We start from the raw sequence: 13424 nt of genomic DNA, 5'->3' as shown, positions 1-13424 counted from the left end.
TTATCATCCTCTCTGATAAAGAACTATTTAGATTGCTGACCAAACTGACATCAAACATAAAACCTTTGGTGATTTTAATTGCTTGAAGATGAAGACATCTAGTCTAATAACAGAAATGGGAAAAAGGAACATGAGTGAATTAACACAGAACTATGTAGATGAGAGGTTTGATGAAGAAAAATGTGAATAAGTGAAGAAAAATTGTCATAACTGAACTTATGTGACTTTCAAATGACATCATCTTTGTTGTATACTATCTTATTTATTCTTTGTCAGGATGTACAGAAACCAGCAATGAATTTATTAAGCGGTTCTTTTCTAACCCACATCTGAGGTATATATCCAAGAATGCAATAAATTTTGTAGCTAAAGCCATGATAATAATTTGACATTCTGGGTGGTGGTATGGGGGAAGGGCTGAAAATAAAACCCATTACAGTATACACTGAGGTGATAAAAGTTGTGGGATATCTCATAATATCATGTTGGACTTCCTTTTGCCCAGCATAATGCAGCAACTTGACGTGGCATGTGCTGGACAAGTCACTGGAAGTCCCCGAAATATTGCTGCCTCTATAGCTGTCAGTAATTGTGAAAGTTTCGCTGGTACATAATTTTGTGTGGAAACTGACCTTTTGATTCTATCCCAGAGATGTTTGATGTGATTCATGTCAAGTAATCTGAGTGTCCATATCCCTCACATGAATTGTCCGGAATGTTCTGATACAGCACACTGTCACCTGTAAAAATTTCATTGTTGCTTGGGGACATGAAGTCCATGAATGGCTGCAAAAGGTGTCCAAGTAGCCAAACATAACCATTTCCAGTCAATGATCATTTCAGTTGGACCAGAGGGCCCAGTCCATTCCATGTAAACACAGCTCACACCATTATGGAGCCACCATCAGTGTGTTGCACAATGCCTTATTGACAACTTGGGTCCAAGACTTTGTGGGGTCTGTGCCACAATTGAACCCTACCATTAGCTCTTAGTAACTTAAATCAGGACTCATTTTACTAAGCCACAGTTTTTCAGTCATCTAGGGTCCAACCGATATGGTCACTAGCCCAGGAGAGACGGTGCAGGTAATGTTGCACTGTTAGCAAAGTCACTTGAATTGACTGTCTGTTGCCATAGACCACTAATGTCAAATTTCACTGCACTGACCTAATGGATATGTTTGACATACAGCCTACATTGATTCCTGTGGTTGTTTCACACAGCGTCGCTTGTCTGTTAGCACTGACAACACAGGCATTGCTACTCTCAGTCATTAAGCAAAGTCGATCAGCCACTGTGTTGTCTATGGTGAGAGGTAATGCCTGAAATTTGGTATTCTCAGCACACTCTTGTTATTGTGGATCTCAGAATATTGAATTCCTAAATGATTTCCAAAATGACATGTCCGATTTGTCTAGCTCCGACTACCATTCCACATTGAAAGTTCATTAATTACCACTGTGCGGCCATAATCATGCCAGAAACCTTATTTCACATGATCACCTGAGTACAAAGGACAACTCAGCCGATGCACTACCCTTTTGTACCATGTGTATGCAATATGACTGCCATCCTTATATGTGTATATTGCTATCCCATGATTTTTGTCGTCTCACTGTATTGCGGCATCTCGAGGGGTGTACTAAACAAATGTTTCTCACTTTGTTCAGTTTAGTCAAAAAGAATGGAGAGTTTACCTATGTGTAGAAGAATGAAATTTTAATACCTCCCCCCTCCCTCCCTGAACACTTCAAGGAGCCGTCTTTGTGTTGCCCTCAGTGCCTATGTATGATGATCTTTAAATGGATAACTGATTTCTATTTTATCTTGTGTCTGCACTTTATACAGCTGTGAAGTCACTTACAGTATTGTTTCAGGTTATTCCATCATTAATAACTTAATCCTACTCAAAACAGCCATACAACATGCACAGATTAGATTAGATTAGATTAGTACTTGTTCCATAGATCAATTGTTCGGATTGTTAATAACAAATTTCATAAGTGAATATATATATTGTGAGGTTACAGTGAAGTTTTCTGGCTCTTTAAATAAGTGTCTGCAGGATGGTCTTGGATGAGCTCCAGCAATTATTCTGATTACACGTTTTTGTGCAATGAACACTCTTTTACTCAATGATGAGTTACCTCAGAATATGATGCCATACGAAAGCAGAGAATGAAAAGAGGCGTGGTAAGCTAATTTACTCAGATGTATAATCGCCAAAATTTGCAATGATCCTAATAGCATAAGTAGCTGAACTCAAACGTTTCAGCAGATCCTCAGTGTGTTTTTTCCAGTTCAACCCCTCATCAATGCATACACCTAGAAATTTTGAATATTGTAACAAAATATTCAATCAAAACCTGATAGGTTGTTTGTTTGTGCTGAGAAACACTGTCTGTCTTGAATGTGTAATGTTGCTGGATAGCTCCAGCAATAGAATATCCAAGGATCTTTCCTCTCATAGTGCTAGTTGAGGTAGTAGATCTGTGAATTCCTATTTAAAGTGTCCATGATGGTAACATGTTACTCGTAACTTCCCTTACACCACCATTTATGTATTTTACTGAAATCATTGTGTTGCCTTCTGTTAATTTCCTTTATCCATATATGGGTGTTAACATCCATACTGTAGTGCATCCTGACACAAACAATGACAACAAAAACAGAAACAATGAGGTGTAGATGGATCAGATGTTAAAAAAATTACATTTCCATATTGTTTGCTTCAGACTTATTTCTTGTTTATTACCAAATTTATATCTGTTTCCTTATTTCCTCCTCCATTTATTTCAGTAATTTTAAAATGTTGATTGTCACACTGAGATTCTTCTGTAACATCTCAGTATTTCACAAAACATGCTAATTTATCGGCAGAGCAGCCTCTTCAGATGTCACTTAGCAGAAATTATAAATTGAGCAACTTAGCATTTGCAGTACAAATACTATCAACTGCATCTGAAATGAACACATAAAAATAGTGTAAACAAGTTACTTTGAATCTATTGTTAGATATGGTATTGGTTTTGGGGGAAAAGTTTGGCTAATATAATTTGGATACTAAAGATGGAGAAAAGAAATCATTCAGAATACATACATTGGCTATCATAAAGAACTATGTCACTCACTATTTAGAAAACTTCAAATATTAACTCTCTCATTCCCATAATTTATGAGATTATTACTTTTTTGAAGACAGGAATTATTGTAGTTCCACTGAACAGAAAATTATCTGAGATACTGATACTGAAACGCTACTGATCAGTTGACATTCGGACAAATTCATGATGCACAAAGGTATTTTTGACTGGACACAATTTATTACATATCCCACTAACTATACATGGCTGTTCACAGATATGTCATTTTACTTTTACCATACATACTTTTTATTAGTTTAAAAGATTGTAACTGTAATGTAAATGTTTAATACATCTCCTGCACATGAACCAAATGGTTTGCAAATGTGCATTTTGAGACTAATAAACCGCAGTTCCACAACTCACAATAAAAAGCTATTTTTGTGTGCTACACAAAGACTACATTTAACAATGTTTTGTTTTGCATGGTATGCATCTACTAGTATTTTGTAGTAATGTTTAAGAATTTAACAATAAAACAATATCAATTTTTTCCATTTGCTGTCTGATCCTGTTTCTTTACTTTGCATCAATGTTTTAATCAAATCTTATTTGTCTTTCAGGTTGTATGATGTCAGCCCTCTTTGAATCATATGATCTCATAGCTACATTGACTGTTGCAATTGATCTTCTCTCAATGCTGATGGCTGGAATATTTTATAATCTCAGGTAAAAAAGGAAAGAAACATAGCAAGCTATAAATTTTGTCTTGTTAAGGCACAACCAAGTACAAATCCAAAAGCATAGTCACCAATACGTTTTAACAGTTAGTACTGAAAGCACATTTATTACCGATGCCAATGCACAGTCAGAACAGAACTGACCTCCTGGATTGAGAATGCAGCTTTTTATACAAACATTGAAAGTTCCAGAATACTCTTATATATGTGAACATTCAATATTCCACAATACACAAACATTGCAAATATAAGATATTTCAAGAATCTTTCAGAAATGATAAATGCTAAATAATAAATGGTTACTGGTTAAGCTGTCAACTCACAACATACTAAGCCAGTGACACTAACCAGTATGCCACATTGCATACACCACATCTCATAGCATTATTCCCTCTGCTCTCCTGGAGAAACTGTGACCCATTGTTTCAAAAGCTCTCACTGGAGCTGCCTACAACACCCTGGATCTACATCTTGTCAGTGGTCCTCTGTATGGTGGTCTTGGTACAGCTTCACATTCTGGTTATGCAGCTACATCCTCTTCACTATGATGAACCTCAAATGTAACTCCTCCCACTGAAGTTTTGTGACAGTTGAGAGTGTCTTTAGTTTCCTTGAACCCCCCACAGTTGACTGTACACCTCAACTGCAGTAAGGCCTTATATGGAGAACATGTTTGAGATCTGTGCACTTTTGTTTTCATGGTGAAGGATCATAATCCTCAATTTCATATGTGATGTCCAACAATCTATGAAAGATACGATATGGCCCAAAGCAGTGCTTTAGTAACTTTTCAAATAGTCCCACTTTCCACACAGGTGTAAAAACCCATACCAATTCTTCCAAGCTACATTTCACTCATTGCTGCTTGGCATTATATCACTCTTGGTCTTTCTCCTGGTTGTCCACCATTTGTATACGTGCCAACTGCTTTGCTTCTTTGGTCCTGACGACATGATCTTTCATGTATCATCCTCAGTAATGTCCTGTTGAAACAGGATCATTGTATGTATTGTTCCAGCCTCATGACTATGGAGAAGAAAGAATAGTGTGAAGGCTGCAGTGTCTTGCTTCATTGTGTTATATGTAAATGTTATGTCAGGCAACAGCATATTAAAGTCTCTCAGTTCAATATCATTGTATTGGGATGGAGCATAAGTTCATAAAGGTTTTGTTTCGCATATTGGTATTCTTGTTGGCAAGGGTTTATTTATCAACTGTCATTTTTTATTTGTAGTTTGCTGTTGCTATTCTAGTTTACATATTGTCATTTGGAGATAGTGAGTAGAGTTGTGGATGTTAGAAAATAGAGGGGCAAGTGGAGAAATCAGAACATTTCTGATGTATTATTCTGTTTGAGTTCAATAAAGGAGTGACAGCAGTGGAGGCCGACAGAAACATTTGTGCCATATATGCAGATAATGCCACTGGACAGAACATGACAAGAAGATGATTTTCTCATTTTAAAGAGGATTGTTTTGATGTTAGCAACTCTCCACATTTAGGAAGACCATGGGTATTTTATGAAGATCATTTAAACACATTAATTCACAATGGTTTATCTCACTGTACTCAAGAATTGACAAATATGATGAACTGTGATCATTCCTCCACCATGTGACATTTGCATGCAATAGGGAAGGATCAATAAACTGGTGTATGGGTACCATATGCCCTAAGTCAAAATCATACAAATCAACAGGTGGTCATATGTGCATATCTGCTTGCTCATCATCAATTGGCTTGTGAACAACATGATCATTCCTATACTGCATCATAACTGGTGATTATAAATGGTGTCTTTGTGCTAACATAAGGAAAAAAAAGGAATGGCTGAACCCAAAAAAAGCAGTAGTTCCCTGTACAAAGACCCGTGAGCATCCACAAAAGATAATGTTACACACCTATTGGAACAGTAATGGTGTGATGTACTATGAATTAATTCCCTGAAATGTAACCATCACTGCTGACATTTATAGCCAGCAACTGAGACATCTTGCAGATGCAATCCAAGAGCAATAACCGGGAAGACTGTATGAAGAGATGTTACTCCACAATAACACCCATCTCCAGCCAACATTCTGCTAGACTGACAAAAGACACTACGCAGGAGTTGGGCTGGGAAGTTATTCCACACACACCTTATTCACCTGATCTTGCACCCTCAGACATGTCAAAATGTCTGTTTGTGTCTGTGTATGTGCGGATGGATACGTGTGTGTGTGCGAGTGTATACCTGTCCTTTTTTCCCCCTAAGGTAAGTCTTTCTGCTCCCAGGATTGGAATGACTCCTTACCCTCTCCCTTAAAACCCACACCCTTTCTTCTCTCCCTCTCCTTCCCTCTTTCCTGATGAAGCAACCTTGGGCTGCGAAAGCTTGAAATTTGTGTGTATGTGTGTGTTTTTTATTGTCTCTATCAACATACCAACACCTTCTTGTTTGGTAAGTTACAGCATCTTTGTTTTTATATATATTTTTCCCGTGTGGAATGTTTCCCTATGTGTGTGTGTGTGTGTGTGTGTGTGTGTGTGTGTGTGTGTGTGTTCTGCGGCATCAAGAGATCACAAATTTAGTTTTGGAGTGCAGCATGAAGGGTAAAAGTTGGAGAGGGAGACCAAGAGATGAATACACTAAGCAGATTCAGAAGAATGTAAGTTGCAGTAAGTACTGGGAGATGAAGAAGCTTGCACAGGATGGAGTAGCATGGAGAGTGGCATCAAACCAGTCTCAGGACTGAAGACCACAACAACAAGGAACAATGTACTGCTTGTACTCCAAATGCTGTCTACTCAGTCGATGGCTCTTTTGTTTCCAAATTGGGGACATGATGATGCAGATGTTTTAAGTACCTGGGATCTCCACCAGACAATGTCACATCTAACCACAATCAACTCCACATACAAAGGTAGAGTCATGAATGAAGTTGAACACTCAGTACTAAAAGCAAGTTTATTACTGATATCAAGGCACAACCAGTAAAAAGATTGACCTTGATGGAGAGTGCAGCTGTTTGTACAAGCACCAAAAGTTCAGGAATTATGTTATTTACACAAACTTGAATGTTCCAGAATATATAAACATTACATACATAACATATTTCAAGAAGCTTCCAGATATGATAAATTCTAAATAACAGAGAACTGCTGGTGTGTAAGTCTGAACTTATGACCTGCAGCTCTGTCACACTGCACACACCATAGCTAGTGACAATATGAATAGAAATATTGAAAATACATGAACATGACACATACTCATTAACAAAGATATGAGTGTCATTTCGAAGCGACCGATAGCCTTTGTAGTCTGGTCCCTTCAACCCCCACAAACCAACCAGCCATCATTTTGAAAGTAAAGAATTTTTACAAATATGTCCTCTGAATTAGTTTTATGATAGCCAATAATTTAGTCTCAGTGTTCAAAAGTTGCCGAGACTTGTTTAATGAAGTTAATACAACAGATTTATTCATAAAGTGCGTGTAATGAGCAGTAAGAGTAAACATTGTGGTTTTCAAGTTTAGTTGGTCTTAAAGTGTAAGATGTGATACAGTTCTTGCAGATGAAATATATTAGAACCCATGACTTTCAATGTAGACTCCTTCCAGACTATAGTGAAGATGATATGAGTGTGGTCAATTTTAAGAAGTGCTGTTGACAAGGGATCTCAAATTGATTCTGTATTTCTTGATTTTTGGAAGGCTTTGACCCTGTACCAGACAAGTGGCTTTTAGTGAAATTGTGTGCCTATGAAATATTGTCTTAGTTATGTGACTGGCTTCATGATTTCCTGTCAGAGAGTTCACAATTCACAGCAATTGATGGAAAGTCAGAAAGTAAAACAGAAGTGATTTCTGGTGTACCCCAAGGTAATGTTATAGGTCCTTTGCTGTTCCTTATCTATATAATTGATTTAGGAGGCCATCTGAGCAGCCATCTTAGGTTGTTTGCAGATGACACTGTTGTTTATCTACTAGTAAAGTCATCAGAAGATCAAAACTAATTGCAAGACAATTTAGAAAAGCCATATGTATGATGCAAAAATTGGCAGTTGGCCCTAAATAATGAAAAGTGTGAGGTCATGCACATGAATGCTAAAAGGAATCCATTATACATTAGTTACATGATAAATCAGTCAAATCTAAAGGTCATAAACTCAATTCAATACCTAGGAATTACAATTATCAAACACTTCAATTGGTGGGAACACATGGAAAATGTTGTGGGGAAGGCTAACCAAAGACTGCATTTTATTGGTAGGACACTTAGAAAATGTGATAGATCTACTAAGGAGACTGCCTACACTATGCTTATCCATCCTCTTTTAAAATACTGCTGCATGGTGTGTGATCCTTACCATATAGGAATGACAGAATACATCAAAAATGTTCAAAGAAAGGCAGCATGTTTTGTATTATCTTGAAATAGGGGAGAGAGTGTCACTGAAATGATACAGAATTTGGGACAGACATCATTAAAACATAGGCGTTTTTTGTTGCAAAGGAATCTTCTCACAAAATTCCAATCATCAACTTTCTCTTCCAAATGAAAAAATATTTTGTTGACACCAACCTACATAGGGAGAAATGATCACCATGATAAAATAAGGGAAATCAGAGTTCGTACAGAAAGATATAGGTGTTCATTCTTTCCGCACGCTATATGAGATTGGAATAATAGAGTATTGTAAAGGTGGTTCAATGAACACTCTGCCAGGCACTTAAATGTGATTTACAGAGTATCTATGCAGATGCAGATGTAGACACTGTTTGGTGATCTGTTGTATAATAAGCACCCTGCTTTAGCTAGGTCTTTATTGATCAGTTGTAGTTGGCTACTGTTGACCTGAAGTCATCTTTTACTATTGTGTTGTAATTGTGTAGTTCTCTGCTTAGCATTGGCATACAATTTAATTTGAGATACATGATAGTTTTGAATATATACATAGAGGGTACAGACATAATTTAATATTCTTTGAATTTGGTTTTTACATGACTCTCATGGTGATAGCCTTCCAATACATCTGATCCTTTTTTCTGTACATTGTCAATCCTGGGAACTTGCAACTGTCAGCTTCTATTACTAGTGTTCCCCTAAGTGTTATATTTTGTTTCCTTTCATTTGTTGTGCTCTCTACAAGTATTTTCATGTGGGTTGTTTTCATTTACAAATATATTGTTTTCACTCAAAATATTAAATTGCCCTATCTACATCCCTGATAGTTCTTGTTTCTAAATCAGTTATTGAGCTGCTACTTAGAATTATGAATGTATCATCTGCATAAATGGCTACATTTTCTTTTACTGACACTACCTTGTCATTTACATACAATATAAACATTAGTGAACCAAGTATTTAGTCTTGTGCTGAAAATCAGAGAAAAAGGTCTGCATCTTATTGTTTACAGTGTATCTTAACTCTATGCTTTGTTCTTTGTTTTCTATGGATGTTTTTATTAGATTGGCTGCATTACCCCTGATATCATATCTATGCAGTTTATCTAACAGAGTAGTATGGCATATACAGTCAAAGACTTATGAGAGATCAAGAAATATGCTTAAACTTTCTTTTGTTCTTCTAAAGCTCTGATCATATGTGTCATGAAACTTGCTGCAACTGTTTTTGTAGACTTCCCTTTCTTAAATCCATGTTCTACTTCATCCAGGATTTTTGTATTACTATGAAATTTGTAACTTTGTTTTTAATAGCTATTTTTACAATTTTTGATAAGGTGAATGTGACTGTTATAGGTCTGTAGTTTCCAGGATCCCCCTTGTTGCCATCTTTATAAATTGGCACCATGTTACTCTTTTTTAGACATATGGGGAACCATCTTTTCTTCATTACCAAGTTTAATAGAAATGTCAGAAGCTTAGCTAGATACTCTGAGTATCATTTGATTACTTTTACAGATATTCTATCTATGCCCTCTGTGTCTTTGTTTTCCATGATCTGATTACATTTGTAACCTCCGTTTCATGTGTTGGAAATAGGAATAGACATTCTGTTATTTCTGGTGGAGCTATACTCATTTTAGTCAGTACTTTTATTTTGTTTCATTAGCTTCTGCACTATATTTATGTAATACTGATTTAAAGTGGAACATGCTTAACTTGGGTCAGTCAGTTCTTTCCCTTGTACTGTAAATACTATGTTACCACTTTCTGTCCTATTATATTCATTCCTGTTTGTATTTATGTGTGACCAGACTGTCTTAGAAATATTTGATGAAGTTTCTATTTGATGTTTATAATAGCACAATTTTGCTTGCTGTATCATTGTACTGTATTCTCCCATCTTTTGTCTGTACATTTCACAGTCTGCTTGGCTATTATATTTCCTACTTCATTCATATGAATCCTTTAAATCTTCTCTATCATTCTTGATATCTCTGATGATCGATTTCTTTCCATGTCTACCATTTGTCTTTCTGTTGACCTTTCGACAAGCTATGTTTATGTGGCGACTTAAGGTTGAAATGAAAGTGTTCCAACTTTTTGTCAGCCTACACTCTTCAACTATATTTCCAGTTTCAGTGTTCTTATTCTGTAGCTCAGTTAACTGCCTATTGTGACCTAAAATGACTGTGTTAATTATGTGTATTTTTCAGTTTATTTAAAGGTACATTTCTAAAAACATCATGTATTATTGTGTCTGATGATTCAGTGCTCCTTGTTAGGCTATTTATATGCAGCTTCATATTATTAGTATTGACATCATGAAAGAATTTTGTATAGACACTCTGTTTCAATGTATTTATGTCACCAGCTACTATTAGTTATGGGAAGTCTTTAATACTTTTTTCAAGGAGAACTTAAAGTTTCATTACAAAATCTTTTATCCTGAAGCTTGGAGAGTGATATATAACTAAATCTAGACAACTGATCTTCAGAAAATTTGTTTTAATTGCTTGTGCTTCAAAACCCATTTCTCTACAGTTGGTAACTGGCCATGGAACACTTTTACTTATATTGCTATCCTCATACAATGCTACCCTACCACTTTTATGTTCTGTTCTGCAGAAATATGACCTTCTACCATATCCCTGTAAATTGTCCATTTTTATTTAATTTTCAGTCAGTCCATATTCAGCCCTTATGAAAATATTTGGTACCTCGGGGGAGAGAGGGAAGTAAAACTTCTGTTTCGTCTGCTCTTTTGAAGCATACTGAACATTTTGATGAAATATGTGGAACTCAAAATTAGTTTTACTTTCTTTTCTATGTTTTGTTTTGTTTTCTTTTTTACCTGTCATACAGCTTACTCCCTTTTAACTTTAATCCTCTTGGTGCCTGTTTGTCAAAGAAGAGTATATTTCACAGGAACATTTGTCATTCTCCAGAATAAAAAATGCTTTATCACAATATTTTTGACCATATAGTGTTATTCATTATAGTGTTATTCATTACTTTATCTCTATGTTCAACGTCAACTTTGACTTTGAAATTGTTATTTAGCCCATTTTCTTAAAGTTTCTCAGTGGTAATGTTGTATGGTTAGGCTTTCAGCACACCTAGCTAGTCAAAGGAATTGTGTACTACTGGGTTGTCTTTGTTGCATATTTCCATTCAGGAATCAAACTGCTGGACCTTAAAATTACAACACCAGGAAGGACAACAAATAACAAAAATTTACTTGCTGTGCATATAAAGTGCAGCTCAAAGAATACATGATTAAATTTGTAGGTGTTTTGAAGGTGTATAGATTGCAAAATTTAGTATTCAGATTTTTATATATGTAGTCTATAGAAAGCTGAGTAAGTCACAAGGTAATAAGTAATTAAATGAATACAATATGACTTTATTGATCCAAACTGATGCCTTTCACCATCTGCTACTATCGGATAATCTGTCAAATATAGAACATTACACATAACGTAAGGAAAGGATAGATTGCTACGCACTGTAAAGATGACACATTAAGTTGCAGACAGGTACCATTAAAAGATGTTTACACACAAACTTCCAGCCACAATTTTCATCATAAAAAGGAAGAAACACACACCATTGATTCACTCAAGCAAGCACGCCTCACACATGCAATTGCCAACTCTGGCAGCTTAGATCAGAATGCACCAACAAACTGTGGCCAAGAAACAGCTGGACCATCCTGTTGCTGAGCAGGCTGCCCAACACAACATTCTTATTTTCAGTGATTGCTTCATGACCTGAACCATCTGAATCCATCCCACTTACACCAGCTTTTCTGAACTGCGCAGATGGGAATTCTCCCTGCAATATACGCTACGTTTCTGCAACCCTCCTGGCATCAATCTTCGTTAGTCATTGCCCTTACCCATCTAGCCCCTACCCTGTTCTGATTCAGGCACTACACAGCTCTCTATTCCACCAACACACCCAGTCTTCTTACTTCTCTCCTTTTCCGTCAACCCCCTATCTCCCCCACCGTCTGTCTAACCTCCTGACTGCACTTAGCTTCCCTACTCTCCACCTCATCCCTGCACACTCCCAGTGGCATTTTACTGCCAACCCTACCCTGCTATCACTTCTCCCTTCCCACCCCAACCTCCTCCTTACCCCCACCCGGTTGCCTCTCCTATAACGCACTGCTGCTTGCAGTATGGCACCAGTTGCCAGAAACTCTGTTTGTGTGTGTGTGAGCTGCATTTGCGTGAGTGTATGTTGTCTATTGTTGACAGATATCTTGTAGGCTGAAAGCTAAATTTCCATCCATCTTTTTGTTGTGCCGTTCTGTGACTCAGCATCTCCAGCGTGGTGAGCAGCAACTATCCTTTTCGTAATAGTGGTGGAGTTAGGAAGTCATTATTGCAAGTATCTATAAGTCAACTTGCGAATTTGTCACCTAGGATACAGTTTCACTTGTTGCATCATACAGCTGAAAATGTAAGAGGTGACAACGTGAAAATGCTGCCTGTGTACAAATGCGAATCAGGCGAACTGAAGAATTATAACCTGGATGTTTTAGAACTGTGTCTCTCAGAAATTTTTAATGGAAAAATAAGTATTAACAAGGCTAGCTGAGCAAATAAAATTCACAAAGAAACGCTGATAAACAGCATTTGTCATCATGATGGTATAACACAACATGTTCAGCAAGTTTTTAGTGCTAAAGGAAAAAAGTGTGTGTTTCATCAGGATTTCATAAAGTAAATTTGTGGTCACATTTTTTGCTGTAAACATTCTTTATATGTTACTCTAGAATTCATTTTAAAATTTAATTAATATGCCAGGTTTATTTTTCAACTATAGATGACGTTTCAGAATATTTAGAGGCTCCCTAGAGTCATAAACAAACTACAGTTGTCACTTAACAGATAACTGCTCAACAAAGTTATACTTGAGTAGCTCAGATGGCAGAGCACTTGCCTGTAAAAGACAAGAGCTTGAGTCTCTGTTTGGCAAAAAGTTTTAATCTGCCAGGAGGTTACATAGCAATGCACACTCTGTTGTAGAGTGAAAATTTCATTCTGGAGGCAAGTGAGTGTTTCTACATTCTGTATATAAGGTGCTTGGTGCAAAGATTAGTGAAGGGTACTAAATATCAGTAACATCTATTGCTGGCCATATTGTAAATCTTATAGCATGTAGTGTGTGCCTCAAAAGTCAATGAATCATAGTTGAAGCAGT

General features: G+C 36.6%; 1 protein-coding gene across 1 annotated transcript in view; it reads left to right on the top strand.

The window, feature by feature from the left end:
- Positions 1-13424, top strand: part of LOC126482188 (protein scarlet-like) — a 93041-nt gene that overhangs the window by 76535 nt on the left and 3082 nt on the right. The window contains exons 13-14 of the mRNA XM_050106167.1: positions 3708-3813; positions 12644-12798. Of these exons, the coding sequence (XP_049962124.1) occupies positions 3708-3813; positions 12644-12798 (261 nt within the window). The remainder of the gene's footprint in view (positions 1-3707; positions 3814-12643; positions 12799-13424) is intronic.

This window comes from Schistocerca serialis, chromosome 5 (assembly GCF_023864345.2).
Source record: "Schistocerca serialis cubense isolate TAMUIC-IGC-003099 chromosome 5, iqSchSeri2.2, whole genome shotgun sequence".
Classification (NCBI taxonomy): domain Eukaryota; kingdom Metazoa; phylum Arthropoda; class Insecta; order Orthoptera; family Acrididae; genus Schistocerca; species Schistocerca serialis.
The sequence above is the reverse complement of the archived record's forward strand: the minus strand, read 5'-3'. Positions and strand labels throughout refer to the sequence as shown.